Raw genomic sequence first — 21,195 nt, 5'->3', positions numbered from 1 at the left:
TATTTAAGGCCACGGCCACTTCCTTCCCACGCCTAACCCCTTGCTACCTCATCGTCGCCATAAGATCAGTGTCAATGCAACGTAATGCCAATTGTAAATATATATACACATACACCACACACAAGATTAAAGTACAACAATATGAATGTTACTGTATCTACCAGATCTACAGTACGCCTTCAAATAAATAACCTAACTGATCTTATTCCCAGTAAGCATGATTGCATTTGCAGTGTGTTTATCACATACTTTAAACCGCAATAACCACAAGCTACAGCTTATCCACCTTAACTCTGTATTATACGAGGATTGGGGCAAAAGTCATAGCAACTATTTTTTTTTCTAGTAGATATGTGAACGGATCACAAACTTATATATGTCATGTGGAAGTTCTGCAGGCGTAGTGTGTATGCAGAACAGATGGCTCTGTGATAGCTGGTAGCAGCGCAGTGAGGGCTGTGAAAGTCAGTTGGTGAGTGTCGTGCGAGATGGACATAACCCGCGTTGAGCAGCACGCTTACATCAAAATAACTGTTCTCCAAGGGAGAAATGTGATGGAATGTCACAGTGAATTAATTAGTGGAAGCCCTTGGGAATAATGCCCTATCATACCGCAAAGTAGCACAGTGGGAACGAAAGTTTTAGCAAGGACGTATTGCAACCAGTAACGAGCAACGTTTGGGATGACCTGTCAGTGTGCGGACCGACATGGTACGTGCCGTCATCGAGCAGCTCCTGGATGAAGACAGACGATGGACACTACTGGAGTTAGAGAGGGCAAGTAGCATTGAGAAACGCACCATCCACAGGATATTGCGTAATGAGCTGCAAGTGCGCAAAATCGTATCGCGGTGTGTACCGCAGACACTGACGGAAGTTCAAAGGTGGTTGCGCTATACAACATGCTCCGACCACCTTGCACGCTGGCAACAGGGTGGCGATCAATTCTTGTCACGAATAATCGCCATCCATGAATTTTGGGCCAGGGCATACGAACCAGAACTGAAACGTCAGTCCGCGGAGTGGCGACATGCTGGAACACCAAGGAGGCAGAAGATCCATCAGAATCCTTCCCCAGTCAACTTGATGGTGATCGTCGCGTATGACGTCAGGGGTGTCATTGTTTGCCACATAGTTCCACATGGCAGAACAGTGACAACACAGTACTACAGGGACTTCCTGGTGCGACAGGTACGACGTGGCGCTCGGGAGAAACGTCCGGATCTTGAGGACAGTGCAATAATCCTGCATGACAATGCAAAACCACATAAAGCAGAGTGTGTAGGGCAGCTACTGCAACGCTGGGGACTGGAAGAATTGGGGCACCCACCGCACTCTCCCGACACTTCGCCCTGTAACTCCGATCTCATTCGAAAGATTAAGGAACCACTATGTGGTAGGCAGTTTGCAACATGAGAGGACATTGCTAATGCTGTGCACCAACAGGTGAACCGATTCACACATGGTGTGGCAAATTCTGAGGCAGATGGTATTCAGCGCCTCCCACATCATTGGCAGCGTGTGGTGTCAGTAGCAGGGGACTACTTCGAGGGCCTTTACGCCTAGCTTTGTCACGTCAACTTTGTGTGTACTGTGTTGTCATTCTATTGCACTGGGAAGGCAATATTGCCCTGTATACTACTGTAATAAATTAGTGTGTTACGATATTTCAGTGCTATTCATTGTCCACACATGTAGTTAACACCTTGTCCTTTCGTCTGTATATGTCACATTTTCCAACCGGACTGGTATCTTCAAGAAAAAAAAAATAGTTGCCATGACTTTTACCCCAACCCTTGTATTAGAAATATTTCCTCAAGTACCTCTTAAAATGTAACGGTGAAAATTGTAATTTGTTATGTACATTATAAAAATATTTCAGGTTGTAGGTCTAACTCTTTATTGTATCCGGTCAAAATACATAAACTGCAGTGAACATAAATCACATTTCTTACAACGTAAATTGAAAATTACGTGGATTTCTGCCCTTTTCTTCTATTATGTTCTGCCTCCATTTCAAACTCTGGTATCGCCTCAGTGATCTAGAGCGACTGGGATAACGCCCAACCTTCATGGCCTGTGATGTAACCACATCACTGTGGTTGAATGGTATAATATCATTGTCTGCCTGCACGCCCGAGGGAGGAATGCCCAGCGCGAGCACCTCTGTTCCAGAGTAACGGAGTATTTTGTTGAATGCGGTTATTTATAACACCATGATTTAATTTTTAAGCTGTGGAAGGTGAAGTAAATCAGTGAAAACTGCCACTGTTGTGGTTGTACTGTGCTTGTGAAATATAGTTCTCATCAGTGGTTGGGAATGGCACAGAAGTATGCTCCTCAGGTGAACGTACAGACGCCAAAGGATACTGAAACTAGAATTTGATGTAAATGGGGTGACCCATGACTACTATTATATGAGCGTAGCGTAATGCTAAAATTTCTAGTGCAGCTTGGTGACTGAAAATTGTAGTTGCCAATTGAGGTTTCAAATAAAATGTTCTTAACCCTGTACTTTGCAACAACTTGTGCTCTTGGAAATACTTTTCTGAGCTCATTTGCCACATATTCTCCAAATACAGTGAACTCATCTCTCCTAATGGAAGACTGTTAAATACTCTTAGACTCTTTCCTCTTGCCAATTAAACATTCTTTTCTTGCCCTTGGTACGATTCTTGTCTCCATGTACAATTTCCTCAGGAGGTCACTAATTATTCTCCATGTTTTTCACAACCTGATGTGATGGATCATCCACTGAAATTTTTGCTGAGTCTGGAGTTGCAAAGTGGAGTAAATTTTCAGTTTTCAAAATCTCTAACAAGAATACGACATCAATGCAGCTTAGTGATAAAGAAACAAAACATTAACTCTGCAACATTTAAAAATTCTCCTTACTAATAACGAAATTATTGTCCTCGGTTTCCAGACAAATAAGGAGAGTTGGAAAGAGTATCGCATGATTCTGAAACTTCATGTAATTAAGTCCTCACTGCACTGGTGTCTGTGATGGAAGACATATACTGACGATGTGCCCAAAAGGAAATAGTCAACTTTTTAATTCACATTACCGCAAAGAGTACATCCCTGGCTGGAATGAAGACAGCGAATAGCTTCTCAAGGAATATGAAGACACTGGTGATCCAGCAATGCCTCTGTCCTACAATCACTAAATGAAAACAGATGAAATGAATGACAAGAAACCGTAGAATCCTTGGACCATACACACTCCAGCAGAAAGGCCTGCCCCTTAATCCAGAAACTGGATACAGCAAAAACTACCATCAGGCAAAAATGTAACAACTTAGATTATATGGCCAAACACGTGATCACTACCTCCAAGTCAAGAAAGGAAAGACATATCATAAGAGAAGTCAGACATCAATTGAATAAAAGGAAAAGGTCAGCCCCACAATCATCTGAGTTCTGTGCCCCGTTTCAACTAGAAGAGACTATAAAAGCAATGAAGTGCACAAAACCTGGAAAGGCAGCAGGTGTTGATGGCATTTACCCCGCATTTCTGTTACACTGTGGTCCAGCTAGTCAGATAGTTGAACACCTTTTCCAACAATGTAGAAGCAGGTTATCTGCCGCCACTATTCATGAAAACCCAGATCATTGCTATATTAAAGCCAAACAAAGACCCTTCAAAAGTTGAAAACTACTGCCCCATTGCACTCCTTAGTGTCACATTCAAGCTGCTAGAGACTGATTCACAATAGAATCTCCTCAGCCATCAACAAGGTTGTCCCTATAGAACAAGCTGGATTTAGACCAGGAAGAGGATGTGAGGAACAGGTGCTAGCAGTAGCAACTCCTATCGAAAATGGTTTTAAGAAGAAGTTATTGCATGGGTGTCTTCTTAGATCTAATTGCTGCTTATGATACCGTTTGGCATGATAAACTGCTGCTCAAATTCATTAGTGTTGTCACTTGCCAGAAACTAACCAGTCTACAGTAATAGGCAATATGCTGAGCAATAGGTATTTCCAAGTGTTTTCAGAAAACTCTGCAAGTAGGATGCACAAAATAAATGATAGGCTCCCACAGGGATCTGTGCTGGCTCCACTCCTTTTTAATTTGTGAACATACGATCTTCCAAATACCAAGTCCAAGAAATTTATTTCCGCTGATGATATTGCCTTGACAGCCCAGGATCAAAGCTTCCCCGAAGCTGAAGCTATATTAACATCAGATCTGAAGATAATTGGATAAATACTTCGAACATAATTCTCTTAGATCAAATCCTCAAAAGACTGTTGTATCAACTTTCCATCTGTGGAAAAAACATGCAAATTACAATCCTACAGTCAGTTTCAGAGATGAGATTCTCTAATACTGCAGTATCCCTAAATACCTAGGAGTGACCCTGCACAGATCAATGACATACAAAATGCATCTCAAGAATGTAGCAGCTAAAATTAAAACCCAGAACAACATATTACAGAAGTTAACAGGGACCAACTGGTGTGCCAATGCATCAGTCCTTAGATTCACAGCTCTGGCTCTTTTATACTCTGCTGCAGAATACTGCTTTTCTACATGGTTAAACAGTGCTCACACTAAAATAATTGACACGCTGCTCAATCAAGCAATGCGTCTCATCACAGGGTGTATCCGATCTACTAACACGCACGGGCTATCGGTTCTAAGTAACATTCCACCCCCACCCCTAAGATGATCTCAGTCATTGCTAAACACATGAAAGAAGATTGAAAACAACCCACTGTTACCAATATATTAAGATTGTCCAGTATTATTACTGCAGCGATTTAAGTCCAGACAACCATCGTAGCAAACAGCAATCAATCTGCAAGATAATCACTTCAAAATACTAGATGCATGGAACAATCAGTGGCAGAGCCAAAACTCCCCACACATCATTACTTAATTAAAACTCCTTGGGAGCAGCCCACAGGTTTTCATTCACCTTGACGACAGTGGTGTGTACTTAATAGGATAAGGACTGGCCAGGGAAGATGCAGAGCAATACTGAACAAGTGGAGATGGAAGTCCTCTCCTCATTGTGACTGCAGTGAAGAACAGCAAACCATGGATCATATAGTGCTCAAATGTCCCCTCAGAGCATTTAGAGGCTCAATGAAAGATCTCCACAACCTAACGCAAGAATCCGTTGAGTGGATTAACCAACTGGACATAGTACTGTGAATATTCTTATGAACTTGAGTATGTGTATTTGTGTGTATATTTGTACAAAATTTGTAAATAGTTGACATTCCTCCTTTCAACATATGATAAATAAACTTTTTAATTACAAGGGAACTTTCAGCATCGTGTTTATGGCAGTTGCTTATGACACATTATTTCCTATGCACTAATACTGGATGTCAAGGAAGGATTTTGGATGGCAGAGTATTCCGGAAAACTGACTATTACAAGAATGTGCCAGAAAAAGTATTTTCTTTGCCAACTCCAATCCTATTCCGGAAGAGGAGCATCTTGTGGTGGATGATGTGCAGTGTTCTCCCTGCCATTCTTTACAGACCGCTCGCCTAACATAACCTAGATATGTGCTAGTTCCATAATATTAATACCGTATATATTTGAGTCGTTGGGTGTTGCAAATTTAAATTTAAATACTGTAAAACTGTTTGTTTATATGAAAAATCTTTATCGTTATCAGAATAATTGCATCAATTACATCTGAGTTTAAATATATAGCTTGACAACCACACAGTGACGTGCGCAAGCGGTGCCTGGATTAGTGTGGAATCGCATGCAATTCCGCATGACGTCACAAATCCGTATGGCACTCCACAGCAACAAAATGGTAAGCCCCCGTCTTAGATGATTATGAACAAATAGTAGAACACTAGAAGTTCAAAATACTCTTATGTCTTGTTTGTGGTAACACTAAAATTGTTCAATTTTGTAGTTAATGTTTACCTGTCTGATATTAATGTCCTGAGGGGAATAAACTGAAATTTTATCATATCCATTTTTTTAAATCCCTATTTCCTGCCCGGCTACTCATTCCTGACACCCGACTTATTACAATTTCTGGGGAGAACACTGATGCGTTTATTGCAAGAGCATATTATGGAACTGGTTGTCACAATGAAGGCTTACGCCTTAGAATCCACAGTTACGGACATTCACAAGCTCTCAGAATAGTAAATAACTGCTTCGGATTGCTTACCAGTATTTTCTGAGGGTTTGGAAAACCTATGGAGATTAGTGCAGAAAATGCTAGAGGAGACAGCGAGAGGGTTCTCACTGTAACCGAAGTAAATTACACAGTTCAATATAGAAATTTTCGAGCAATATAAATACCTGTTACTACATAGTTCTCACTATATGCCATACTTGCTACAGGGGACTACTACTCTTTGCTACAGGACAAATACGTTTGATCTGCATTACCAATTTGAAAATTAAATATAATTTCACTGGAACAAACTGATGACAACTCTGAGAATTCAGAAGATTTTTTTCATATTTTGGCTGAGAGACAAGGGGACACGAGCAAACCAGAATCTTACAGAGGTATAGCCCTGGGATCGGTGGCATTTAAAATACTCACCAAACTATTAGCACAGAAAATAAGTAACCTGATGGATCCGCTGTTACCTGATGAACAGTTTGGTTTCCGGAAAGTGAGATCCACCCTGATAGCGGCGAGCTGTCTGCTAAAGGACATACAAGAAAGAACACAAGCCCACAGGAAGAAGTATGTAATTTTCATTGATTACATCAAAGCCTTTGACACTGCCAACAGAAGGAAATTAATCGAGAAACTGGAAAGCCTCGTCGGACGCTCGGATATGACGAATTTAATAGCTAACATACTAGCGGCAAACCAAGTGCAAATCAGTGACAGGGTATCCCAATCAGACTGGATAGATCAAACCATCGGAGTGCTACAAGGGGACTCATTGAGGCCTTTATTGTTCAATGCGCTGACCCAGGATCTCCCTACAAAAATCAAAGAGGGAGCACAAAATGTAAGCATATACATATATGCGGATGATATGGAACTAGCCGCTGATAACATAAAAGATTTGCAAAATGGAATGCAGCTTATCACACAATGGGCGGATGACAACAAGCCACGGATGAATCTAAAGAAGACAGAATTAATGATATTCAGGAGAGGACACTTATCAAAAGGGGACTACATTGTATGTGGGGGGGGCATACATTAACACCGAAAAGCCAGTTCACGTATCTAGGGATCACACTACAAGTCTCTGGGAAGACCTTCTCAGTGCACATAAAGAAGAGACTAGCTGCTGCAATTAGAAGCATAAGTGAAATCAAACATCTGCAAAGAATGTCACTGGAGACAGCCATGAAACTTTTCCAAATCAAAGTGCTACCAACGCTCACATACAGATTATACGTAATATGGGAGTACCTATCACGTGAACAGCTACTAGAACTGGAAAGCATGAAGCCGAGACACCTTAAGAGGGTCCTAGGGGTATCTAAATTCACCCGATCCCGGTATGTATATGTTTCAGCCTGGGAAACCTTCTTGATAGAGGATTTAAGACTACAAATGCCTCTACAGCAAACTCCGGCATACGAGTGTAACTGTACGTATGTACGATCCCCGAGTTTTTAGGTTAGAAAATTTTCGTATATAGTTTGTAATGTTAAAATCATGTAATTTTGTTTATTTACAATGTAAAAACGTAATATTATAAGAAGAATGTGTAGTTAGGGAATATTGCATACGTGCATCATTATATTTTGTATAAATTTCCGTTTGGGTAAGAGTCTGTAAATATGGCCTAGCCGTAAGGATTGTGCAACTGGGAAAACAGCGACTATATCGGGAAGGACGGTTGAGGTCAGTTGTGTGTGTTGCAACTAAGTGGCTTGGAAACACGGGGTACGGCAGGTTGTATCGGTTGAAGAATTGGAGTGGATCAATGTGGACATACATGAGTGGACGTTCTATGTCACATCAAATACTCGATAGCCAATGCGAGGGCTTTGTTTTGAGCGAGGTTTGGGTTGACTGAGTGACGCGGGAAGATGTGCCTGTGAGAGCGTTGCTACCAGTAAACTTTTCAGGACGCTATAACCACGTGTAGCAAGCCTATATAAGTGTGTATGCGTGTGCGGCGAGTCATTCTCATTCTGATTCTGATACTTATTCTGTGCGTTTCTCATTTGTACCGGTCTGCGGGAGCTACGTATTTGCGCAATTTGCTATGCGATCTGCTATTGTTCGTGAGTATCTGTTACGGAGTGAACATGGTATAATCACAACGACTTACCGGCTTTGCAGTGGACTTTCTGTAAAAGAAAGTGTTTGTTTGTAACTTGTCAGCCGAGTATGCAGCTTCAGTTGATGGAGAATTTTGCTGTTTGCTTGCCTCAGGACATGTAACGCTTTCTGTCCAGCCGGCAATTGGAAAGGATTCAAGACGTTGACGAAGAAGTGTAAATAAGGTTAGGGATGCTCTTCGTAAAGAAGGTTGCATCCATATGTAGAGAGATAGTCGTCGTACTTTTCTCTACCAGATTAGGATTCACGGTAACAGTGGAGTGCAGTGGGGCTCTTACCTGGAGGTATGTAAAAAGTATAATGATGTTTTATTTTTTATTGGTGATTTTAGTGGTTTGTAATTTGCCTTTGTAGACGGCAAACATGAGTTGGTCTCGTTAAATGATATTTTATTTTATTGGTGATTTTAGTGGTTAGTAATTTGCCTTTGTAGACGGCAAACATGAGTTGGTCTCGTTAAATGATATTTTATTTTATTGGTGATTTTAGTGGTTTGTAATTGGCCTTTGTAAACGACAAACGAGTAAATCTCGTGAAGATATGATTTTGTTGGGTAGTATTGTGTATATTTGCTCTATGTAAACGGCAAGCACTAAGTGGGTGGCATAAAGTGTTGATTTTTGTTGGTGTTTGTCACATATTAGTTCTTATTCTAAGAGTAAAGTCATAGAATCAAACTTAAAGTGAGTCTTTTGTCAGTGGAGTAAGGCTGAACCTGGCATGTTACCCAAATTTAATTTCAAGGGTTATATAGCAACAGGTAAGGTTATAAAGTAAGTCTGGAGCCTCATCAGCCTGATGACCGTCGCCTTGGGAGAGGGAGTGGCTCGTTGCTCTACATAATGAAATATTCCTGCAATTGTTTTGCAGGTGGCGCCCATTATCCTAGTTATTTACACTTATTTGAGTCAACGTTTATCTGTTCAGTATTTCAATAGCTTGCAGGAGTTACACGAGGAACTGTTACAAGAACTACGAGAGAAAAGGGACTCGATTGAGGAAAGCTTTTACAGTACAGATACACTGATAAATAAGGATTGGATGAAAAAGGAATGAGTTGAGACATTTGGTGACATGCTTTGCAATACACGGCTTTCACCATCGTATCTGTGCCAAGAAATCCTACCACCGGGCCAGCCAGGAATGTGTATGGGTATTGTGCAATGAACAGTGTGATACATATCACGCAATGAAGTGCAGGAAGAGAACAGTCTCTTTGAATCAATTTTGCTCTGAACAAAGTTCTCCTTGAGTGAATTGTAATTTACTTGATGTAATATGAAAATTTTGCACATTCTGCACAATAAAATTTATTATTATTAGGATCATTCCTTTCTGAAACATGCGTATATCATAAATTAGTATCACCTTACTTGATGCAGTCCTTGGTTAAATATGATCTTGAAAGGGAAACTTCAAACAAGGAGGGTAGGTGTATTTTATGTTCTTACCTGAGATTGATATATTTTCATCTTCATGAACATTGGTTCCACTTCACTAATATTGTAAGTATTCTCTACGGAAATGTTGCTGGCATTGGCACCCTCAGTATCATTTTCGCTTGAATCATTAAGAATATCTTGAGCTAATTTAACAAGCCTCCTTCCTCGTTCCATTCTGTTACTGCAAATGCCATAATAATGGGAAAATGGAACAACAATGAAGGCAACTATGTATGTGTGCAGTAGGTACCAACATGAACAGCTAACCATGTCAAGAAGGTGTTATTTCCATAGTTAACACCTTCTTATGAACTCAAAACTGTTGACACCCTTTTCCAAGTAACAAAATAACCGTTTTCATATATAACACCTTCTGCACGGCAAATATCTCAGCCTCTGCTGACATCTGGAGAATTTTTGTAACACTATAAGACCGAGACTGAGTTTACTACTTCTTGTAAAAGGGACTGAAGGATTGGTTGAATTATTTTTATGAGGATACGTATATTCTCAAAAACTGAAGATGTTACAGACATGAAAATTTGTTCTTGGAAAATCCAATTAAGGGAGGGATAAATGATTTTAAAAATTAGCTGAATTATTTGTTTGAGGGTACTTATATCTCAAAAACGAAGGGTGTTACAGACGAGAAAATAGGTATTTGGAATCTCCTTCATTTAAAAAACCGCACGTATTTTGTGGTGGTGGAGGGGGGGTTGAATCAACTTAAGGGGGAGTAAGAGGAGTTGAATTAGTTTTATGAGGATACCCCTAAGGGGGTTTAGACAGGAAATGGTGACGAAAATATGCATTTATATAAAACTGTTTGAATTATGAAGTTAAAATTCCAAAAGAGATCCTAGGTGTTAAATGACAGAAGGTTTGAAACAAATTTAACCGCTCGGAGAGTTACATGGGGAAGAAGGAATGAATATATTTGTTTTCGGATCTTCTTTCCTTCTTTTACAACCCCCACCCCTTAAAGGAGAATACAACACAAAAATCAGGTTGCCTCAGGATCAAAGAGTGTATCAGACAGTGTTCAACTATATATTTGCTTTTGCTGTACACTGCTCTGCAGGCCGGTGAACTAAGGAAACAACACGAGTAGCTGTGACGTCACTGCACTGTAAGCGCTGAGCGAGCCATCCAGTTGATTACTGCAGTACGCCCTCAACCGCTCTTCCGTTTACTTGAAGTGTTGTTTATTATAATAGTGCGGTGACTGTTTGTAGAAATGCCTTCCTGTAGTGTGGACGGCTGTAACAACACGAGTAGAAACCGAAAGTGTAGAGAGAAAGAAATACATTTCCATAGGTTTCCAAATCGAAGTAGGTCGCCTCGAAGGTTTAGCAGTTGGGTACAATTTTGCAAGAGGAAACATTTTTCTCCCGGTAAGGGAGCTACTGTGTGCTCAGCGCATTTTAAAAATACAGACTATGATGAAACACAACTTTTGAAAATGAAGGTGATGCCTACGGAAAAGCTGCAAGGTCTGAAACTGAAGCCAGGGTCTGTTCCTTCAATCAGACGTCTGGCGTCGACAGATGGAGATAATTCTCAGGCAGGAATGCTAATTCATACGGAAGCCACTTCACAAAATACACTGTGGGAGTACTCGTCAGAAACTAAAAAGAGCAGGACGGAAAGGTATGAGGCTTAATGATGAAGGGAGTTTGTTGACACAGTATTAAACGAAAGTGATAACGATAATGATGTACAAGATGTTCAGAATGATATGATTGAAAATATTTCACCACACAGACACGAATGTAGTGTAGAAATACAGTGTGAGTTAGGAAGTGAAATAGCTAGAAAATACTTCAACGTTGCAGCTTCCGGCACAGCCTTGAACAGTGACGTAATTGGAGAACAGTTGAATGACAGTTTCTATGAACCAGATGAAAGTGACAGTGAAAGTTATATTAGTGATAGTGATAACTAGAGCCCAGAAGTTAGGCATTTATTTTTGGTAAAATAGGCAGACAAAAATGCACTTGAAATACTGAAAACAGGCAGTACTGTAATTAAAACAGGCATTTATTAGGAGTGAAAGCAAAGAGAAATCTCAGTCATTATTAATGAAAATATGTATTTTAAATACTCATTCATTTCTTTATTATCAATTTATCACATAATTAGTGTACTTACTCTTACTTTCCTTGGTTACAAGCAACAACAAGGTGCTTTTTCAAAGTATAACTGTCATAGACAGACGCTTGTCAGAAAGAATGTTTTTCATCATGGAAAAGAAACGTTCTACTTCCACTGAAGTCCAAAAAACGAAAAACACACTAATTTTAAAATTCACCCCCCTTTTTCACCCCCTCAGCGAAGGAATATCCAAAAATCCTTCCTTAGCGAGCACCTACATTGTAAAATAAATGTACCTTCAAAATTTCATTTCTTTATGTCCAGTAGTTTTGGCTCGGCGATGAATCAGTCAGTCAGTCAGTCAGTTAGGACATGTTATTGTATATATACAAATTTAGTAATAGAGTTTATAAGAGGATAAAGCCTCCTGAGAGGTTCATAAGTAGTGGAAATGTGACAAAATCTCATACTGTAGGAAGTGATTAAGAGATATTCGCGCATGAGCTTACACATGACCGAATATAATCATAGCTTTACTACTACAGAAAGAGACTTAACCATTTTGCGAACTTTAAATAAGAGTAAATTGATTAATATTTTAGGAAACATTTTCATTGAGATAGATCAAAAACAAAACCCTACTTACAATGTAAATGAAATAACAGATAATATACTGTTGGAAGAGGCTTCCAACCTAGATTTATGTAGGAAGGCCATCTAAAAAGATCTGGAGAAACATCCTGTACGTTTCCCTCCTGCCACACTTCACCACTGTATATTTAGAAGGTTTTTCTTTATTTCCATTTTTTAAAAAGAAATGTTTCATTTCTTTTGTTACAGACTCCCTTCAACATCTTACAACTTTAAAACAAAAAAATCAACCCCAACTTAGACTATTCTTTAGGATTTTCCCCAGAACATTGTATTTTAAAATTTTACATTTTAAAGTCTGTCCTCGAGACACTATAAGTACATACTTCTCCAGCTTTCGAAGAAAGAAGATCCCAAACGTCAGATTTTATCTCAAACTCGAACAATGACTTGTTGAGGGTTTAACCCAACATGAAGGAACATTTTATCTTCTTCTTCTTATTATTACCATCCTCATCATCAGTGTTCTTTTATTTCGTTTATGCCAATTTTTTGTATCTTTATAGCTGAAGATGTTCCACATTAGGAATGAAACATGTACTTTTTAATACTGTAATTAGATTTTAAGCTGGATTATGTTACATAAATACACAGACTAGCAGTAAAAAGCAAATAAGTATTGGGAGGTGGGATTCTCCATTCAACCTAACCTTAGTTTAGTGAGGATAAGGTTAATGAAAAAATTAACATTTCATTGCTCCCAAAGGCGACCAGAAAGGTAACAGAGTTCATAGCAACAAAACTGTCAAACAACTATTACTACTGAGCTTAACTGTTGGAGGGAACTCAATCACAGCGAGATAAGTGCCGAACATATCCACTTGAAAGCAGGCGAGTTCCTATGCTCACAAAGAAGGAACTCGCTGTGCAGCATTCAATTATATCCATCTCTTGGCAAAAATTTACCCAACCAAATGTCAACAAAATGGTAGGATGTAGGAAATAATTAAGAAATATAAAATCATAAATATTTCCATTACTGTCTGTTGTAGGACAAATTTGTACTGCGCCCAGGTTAAGATGTTTACTGTAAGTTTTTTAATGTAATGTGTGTCGATAGGACCGGTATGAACTGAAATATTTGATAAATGATTTAGGGAATGGTCTAACAGTAATTTAACTCTATTTAAATAAAATTATTTATAGCCTAGAAGGTTTGTTCCCCTCCTTTTCAATGTTTATATAGATCAGGCAGTAAAGAAAATGAAAGAGAATATTGGAAGGGGAACTCTTTCAACACTTATGTCAGAATTAGAAGAAATTAGTATTTGCGAGTCGGTCATGTCCAAAATAGGATGGAAATGCATTCTTAAATTTCCATCGGCTGTATGTATGTATGTATGTATGTATGTATGTATGTATGCACATCGCTAGAAAACGGCTGAACAGAATTTAATTACAATCATTATTTACAGTTAAGGAAGAGGCACTTCAATGTAGGCTATGTTGTTTTTTGAGTCATCAGTCCTTAGACTGGCTTGATACAGCTTTCCATGCCACACTATCCTGTGCTTATCTTTTCATTTCTATGCAACTACTAACTACATCCTACATCTGTTTGCCATATTCACACCGTGTTCTATCCCTACCAAATACATTTTCCTGAAAAACTAACTGAACAACTCCTGGGTGTCTTAAGATGTGTCCTATCATTCTATCTCCTCTTCCTGTCAAATTTAACCAATTCGATCTCCCCTCACCAATTCAAATCAGTATCTCTTCATCTGCGATTCGATCTACACATCTCACCTTCAGCATTCTCCTATCACACCACATTTCAAAAGGATCTATTCTCCTCCTTTCTGAGCTATTTATTATCCATGTTTCACATCCATACAATGCCACACTCCAGGCAAAAATCTTCAAAAACATCTTTCTAATTCTTATATTAATGTTTGAAGTGAGGACATTTCTTTTGTTAAAGGCATTCCTTGCTTGTGCTAGTCTGCATTTTATGTCCTCGTTACTTCTGCGATCAACAGTTATTTTACTACCCAAAGTAACAATATTCATCTACTTCCTTTAAGACTTCATTTCCTAATCTAATATTTCCTGCGTCACCTGACTTTGTTCAACTGCATTCCATTACTTTAGCTTTGGGCTTATCTATTTTCATTTTGTACTCCCTACGGAAGACTGGGTCCCTACCAACCATCAATTTCTTCAATCTTCTGAATACTCAAAAAAATCAACAAACCTGAGGGTTTTGATTTTCTCTTCTTGGGTTGTTATTCCCTTTCCAAATTCTCCTTTGATTTCCTTTACTGTCAGGGGGCACTACGTGTAGGGGGCTTGTCCTTTACCCCTGGCCTTCCATAGATACTGTAAAGGTTTATGGTAAATAAATACAGACTGCCATTTCTGAATTCAATTTTCGTTAAGCCTTTACTATGGAGTAGCGAATGCGTACCGTGCTCATCCGCACTGCATCTACGTGAGCATAAGGCAGTAGCGATCAGCGAGACTTATGTTTCAAGCGGACAGTGTACATCAACATGGGTAGATGTATGGATGTAACAGACTGGCTAAAAGGGGCAAATGTTTTTGGCCATGCGCATGGCCATATGGTGCGAGAAGTTGCTGAATTTGTTGGTGTTTCGCAGTGAACTGTTCAACGTCTCTACAAGCAGTGTGGTCAGAAAAAGAGCCAGACTGAGAGGGACCGGAGACACGCTTCATGGCTTGTGAATCAAAATTGCTTCCTGACAGGAATTGCTGCAGTCCAGTGGCGTGCACTGAACCCCATCTACCCCAGCGCTGCTGGGGTAAATAACTTTGTATTAATATTGTCTTATAATTCCTTAGAACACTTGTTATAGAGTTTTAAAACTGTGAACATCTAAGCCAAGCGAAGGCAAGTACAGCTGTCTCGACAATCCGTTTGCACTACCGCAGTTCAGCTTCTCCAGCGAGCTGGATTTCCTTGCCAGCATGAAAGAGAGCTGCTACTCCAGCAAAATTAAAGTCGCTTGGTTGATGCATGCACTTGAAGCTTCCTTGTCCTGGGAGCAGGGTGGGGCTGTGGGCCCTCCCCCGACAGCAATTTACGGCGATAGGCCAGCTAGCTTAGGTAAGGCTTGTTTAGTTTTAATACTTGACTCAAAGCGTTCAGCGCCACACACTAGAGACTACAAGAAAAAGTAACATATTAACAGTATAGCCACTTGCACATTATCTTGCTAATGAAAATAGAGCCAGTTTATGAAATCAATTATAATACAGAAGAATATATTTTATTTCTGGATTTTGGCAGATAAAGATTTTTCGAGCAATTAATTGATGGCACGTGTAGAGTATGTTTCTGATAGCCACAGAAAAATACTTAGGTTGCCCAGCATGAACAGAGAGCTAAGCACGAAGTAAAATAATTTTGTATTTGGTTATCTGTCAGTGATGGTGGTATACAGTGAACTTTTGTAGTGTTCCTCTTGGATTATATGTAAAGGTTTCGCGAGTTCTGCGACACTGTTCATGAATATAACGTGTGTTATACGTCGTGACGAATATTTTCCCTAGTTTGTGGTTGATGCACGTAGACTCAGTAAGCGAGTTAAACTATGAAACTTCGGTGACTGTAAAATACCAGTTACATTTTGCTGATTCCGTTTAGGTTAGGCTTTTAAAGTTAAAACAAATAGTTATTCCCAGTGTATTTTTGTGAAAACCATGACTGTACTATCACGAAGTGTCACCAGGTGAAACTGTAAGTACATTGTTTAAAATCTGCTATAGATTACCGTTAGTTATGACAGTGTCACTGCCGTGAAAATCAATTTGGAAATATGTGTGTGTGGTTGAAAATATTCTTGAAAGACCTTTCTCAGGTAGACCTTTCCACGAAAAATACAGCGTTATATAACGGTAATGTTCAATTTAGAGAGTGTACTGGGGCTAAGAATGCTTATATAAAAAAAAAGTATTAAAAAACATGTTTGCAGCTGGGGTAACGAATGTGTTCCCCGCACGCCACTGCTGCAGTCAGTGAATGAAAGTTCATTCCATCCTGTTAGCAAGAGAACATTGCAATGGAAACTGCATGCAGTGAACATTTGGAGTCTGTCACCTCGCAAGAAGCTATTGCTCTCACAGACACATAAAACTGCGAGTCTTCAATGAGCTAAAAATCGTCGAATGTGGACAGCAGCTGACTGGCGGAGCGTAATGTGCTCCGATGAATCAAGTTTTTGCCTGTACTTGAATGACACTTCAATCGAGTACATCGAAGGCAAAATGAAGCATTTCAGGTTCAAGCTGGAGGTAGGTCTGTGATGTTTTGGGGGTGTTTTTCGTATCATGGATTGAGCTCGCTCATTGAGGTGGCCACTAACATGAACCAGCATGTTTATTTAAACATTCTGGATAATCAGGTGTTGCCTTTCAGTCAACATCTGCATGGTGAGTATGCTATTGATAACCCAATTTTTCAAGATAACAACAGCACAGTTCATTGGGATGGATGGATATGTGACTGGTTTTATGATTACTTCCCCACCCTATTATATCTCAACTGGTCTGCAAAATCACCTGACATGAACCCCACTGAAAATCTGTGGGGCAGGTTGGAACAGCGGGTAAATCACCAACGTCAGCATATCCCCGAAATTTGGTGGAATTATGCGATCAAATCCTCAACGAGTGGCTTAACCTGGATGCAACACACCTATACAACCTTGTGGACTCCCTTTCTAACCAACCGAATCCAGGTGGTTATGTCCAGAAGCGGAGTTACACTGTATTAAATTATGCTTGTAATGATTTCTCCAGGGCTGACTAATTTTTTTTGCAGTGACATTACATCAATCAGCAGTTTGTGTTCATCTAAAAAAAAAAAATGTTTAAAAAATAACAACCACAAAACATAGAAAAATAGCTACAATTCTTACCTGATGAAGATTTTTCTTCTATATCAACATACGTAACCTCGAACTGTTGCTCTGATGCTATTTCTTGCAGAAAATGCACAAAGTTGAAGTCAGCATCATTTAAAGGGGTAGACTGGAAAAGAGAGAAGAAATAAAACGTTAATTAGAAATAGACAGATTTAAACTACAGTATATACTTTCGAGGAGCCCACACAAATACAAAACTTTCCTTGCATATTACAAAATAAATCACAAGAAATACTGCTCATTATTTCCCACTGTCAGTGAAAGCCAGATCAAGGCATTTATTGTATTTTTACAATGCCCTCAACCTGTCCACCAATTTCCTCTCCCCTGCAATTGCGCTTCAGTTCCAATATTTTGGGTAATGTTCTACACATTCTTGTAACATTTCCGAGCCACCATACGTCTATTCATCTCAATTCTGTCATTTAGTTAATTTCCTTTATAACACCTTTATATTCTTCACTTCGTCTTTTGTTGTCTTCCTCATTATCGCTTCAAGGAATTTCATCCTAACAGTGTGCACTATGGTCTGCCTTCTTTGTCATCTCTACTCTATACCAGGCAAGTCTGTTGCACCCGACTTTTCTGTTGTTACGCATCCCAACGAACGTCAGTAGTGTGATGGTTGATTCTCCTTTACCATATACAATGCTATAGTGGGGGTCCAACGTTGCTCGCGTCCGTAGGTTTAACCTGAAAGTACCCTACACGTGACCCCTGGGTGGTGCTAAGGGAGCAATGGCGAACAGGCGACCAGACGTAAAGTTTTACCTCCTGGTCTAGATACAGTACAGAATTACGATGAACACGAATGAATTTTCCAAAGGCCCTTCTAACGGCCAAACAACCACTAGGAACTTGGGACCTGTCCTTCGTGTATGTCAACTAAACATTGAAGGTATTAGTCGTGCTAAAAGTGAAGCCTTGTCCAAACTGCTACTTTCTCATGAAGTAGACCTGGCAGTCATACAGGAAACACATTGCATTGATGAGCAGCAGCTGCAAGCTACAGGAAAAATTCCGGGTTACGATCTTCTGGAAGCAACCTATCATCATGTCTACGGTAATGCTACAGACGTGCGAAACACTGTAGATAATGCTTTTCTTTTATCTACTATCACCGAGGAGGACAACCACTCCGTTATCAGAATAGGTGACACGGAGGTCTCAAACATATACAAACCTCCGAATTCGAAGTGGCCCAACCATGTTGTAGATATTCGACCACATCCAACAGTCTACATTGGTGATTTCAACAGTCATCACCAGGACTGGAAATATAGAACTAATGACGATAACGGGGAAGAGTACTGGAATGGATGGATAGAAACAACCTCTTTCACGTCTTTGATGCCAAAGACCGGGACACATTCAAATCAGCAGCCTGGAAACGGGAGTATTGGCCTGATCTGTGCTTTGTGTCCAGAGACAAAGGAAACAAACTCTACCAACTACTCGAAAAGTGCTCCACGACTTCCCTCATGGCCAGCACAGGTCTGTACTATGCGAAATTGGCATCCAAATCCTTCTGATCACATCTAGCCCTCGATCACGCTGGAATTTCAATAAAGCTGATTGGCCTGGCTTCACAGAAGAACTTGATAAATGCGTAGGTCGGATACCACCTACACATGACGCTTATGAAAGATTCATAGGAGCTGCGGTGTCAGCAGCAAAGAAACATATCCCTAGAGGGTTTCGCAGGGAATACATTCCTGGATGGAATGAGGAAAGCGAAAACCTTTACCAACAAGTTATTGAGAGCAGTGACTATGAAATTGCAGACCAGCTTCTGCACAGCCTAGATGCAGCCAGGAGGCAAACATGGGAAGATAAAGTTAGCTCTCTAAGACTTCACTAAATCGAGTCGACAAGCAGGGTCTCTCCTAAAGAAGCTTGGAGACGGAAAAGCAACTGGACGGACTATGTCAGAAATCAATCCAAACAAGATCGCCTCTCATCTGGTCATGACTTCCAAAAGCAAAAGAAACAAGAAACTTACCAAGAACTTAAAGAAAGAACTGAAACTCCTGAAAAGTAGTTCCCCGGTGGCACACTCCAAACCATTTAGCGTGGAAGAAATAAACATAGCTATCAGAGACACTAAATCAGGTAAAGCCCCTGGTGAGGATGGTATACACCCAGTATACACCCAGAGTTCTTCGCTCACTGTGGAGGAAAGGCTCGTGCCTAGCTGGCTAAATTCTACACAGAAGAGGCAAGACACCAAAACTATTCAGACAGACGAAGATTATTGCCTTGCTTAAGAAAGGTAAACCAAGTGAAAAACCGGAGAGCTACCGCCCTATTGCCTTGCTCAGCGTTGCATATAAACTACCAGAGAGACTTCTGCTCAACAGAATCGGTCCTGAAATACTCAAGAAAATTTCAGTGGAACAGGCGGGCTTTAGACCACAGAGAAGTACGACAGATCAAGTTATGTCTCTTACAACCTACATAGAAGCAGGCTTCCAAAGAAAACTCAAGACTTCAGTGGCATTCATAGACTTGACTGCAGCCTATGACACAGTCAGGAAAGATGGATTACTCTACAAGTTCCTGAAAGTGGTCCCATGTAGGATAACTGCACGACTCCTGAACAACATGTTGAGTCAAAGACAATTTCGTGTGTACAATGGGACAGCTGTAAGCAGCCAAAGATTGCTGAACAACGGTCTGCCACAGGGGTCAGTTCTCGCTCCTTTGCTGTTTAGTTTATATATTGCAGACATGCCGAAGACACTTTCATGAAAATTCGGATGCACAGATGACTGGGCACTTGCTATCAGGGACAAAACAGTTGAGAAAACAGAAGAGATCCTGACTGAAGACCTCAAGACACTGGCACACTACTTTCAAATTTGGGGACTCCAACCAAACATCAGCAAAACTCAAGTTTGTTGCTCCCACCTAAACAATAAAATGGCTAACAGGGAGTTAAATGTGTACATGGACAACCAGAAATTGAGACATAATAGGTACCCTAAATATCTAGGAGTCACACTGGATAGAACACTGTCTTATAAACACATCTCCTGAACGTCTCTGTCAAAGTAAGAACTCGCAACAATATAATTCATAAGCTGTGTGGAACAACTTGGGGATCTACAGCTGCAACTCTGAGATGTTCTGCTTTAGGGTTGGTGTACTCAACTGCTGAATATTGTGCTGCTGTTTGGCTGAATAGCGCCCACACAAACATCATAGATACCCAGCTGAACACTACAATGCATCTCATCACTGGCACAATCAAATCTACTCCCATGCAGTGGCTACCAGTGTTAAGTCATATCCCTTCCCCAGATCTAAAACGTAAAAATGCTCTCCTAAGAGAATTCAGTAAAATAATGAATAACCCAGAACTCCCGATACATAATGACATCGACGATGCGAATATTAATCGTCTGCATTCGAGAAAACCACCAACTAGAGATGCCATGAACTTGTGGAACAACTACCAAACTTCTGCTGAATGGCAGAAGAGACTCAACGAAAAATACTGCCCGACAATGCCTTCTGTGAAGAAGACGCCGCCACCTGGTTTCAACCTCCCTCGAAGACTATGGTCCGCACTGAACAGGATCCGAACAAACCACGGGAACTGTGCAGCCTTCCACTACAAGTGGAACAGAATCCCAACGCCTGAGTGTGACTGTGGCGCTACACAACAGACAGCGAAGCACATCATCGAAGAATGCAGGACGAGAAAATACAATGGCAGAGCTAGTGACTTTGCTTTTGCAAATCCAGAGGCTATAGACCATATCAATTTGAACATATGTATATAGTGTAGATCTTGTAACAATAGACGCTGTATCTCTAGCCATACGCTAAATAAAAATAAAAATGCTATAGTCACCTT

General features: G+C 40.2%; 1 protein-coding gene across 6 annotated transcripts in view; it reads right to left on the bottom strand.

Annotated features, from left to right (window-relative positions):
* The window catches only part of loqs (loquacious), a 380,306-nt gene that overhangs the window by 23,992 nt on the left and 335,119 nt on the right, over positions 1-21,195 (bottom strand). For all 6 annotated transcript variants that reach the window (XM_067141876.2, XM_067141881.2, XM_067141877.2 and 3 more), the window contains one exon: positions 17,328-17,439. In XM_067141876.2, the coding sequence (XP_066997977.1) occupies positions 17,328-17,439 (112 nt within the window). The remainder of the gene's footprint in view (positions 1-17,327; positions 17,440-21,195) is intronic.

Source organism: Anabrus simplex, chromosome 2 (genome assembly GCF_040414725.1).
Source record: "Anabrus simplex isolate iqAnaSimp1 chromosome 2, ASM4041472v1, whole genome shotgun sequence".
Lineage (NCBI taxonomy): Eukaryota > Metazoa > Arthropoda > Insecta > Orthoptera > Tettigoniidae > Anabrus > Anabrus simplex.
Note: the sequence above shows the minus strand (reverse complement) of the source record. Positions and strands in the feature narration are given on the sequence as shown.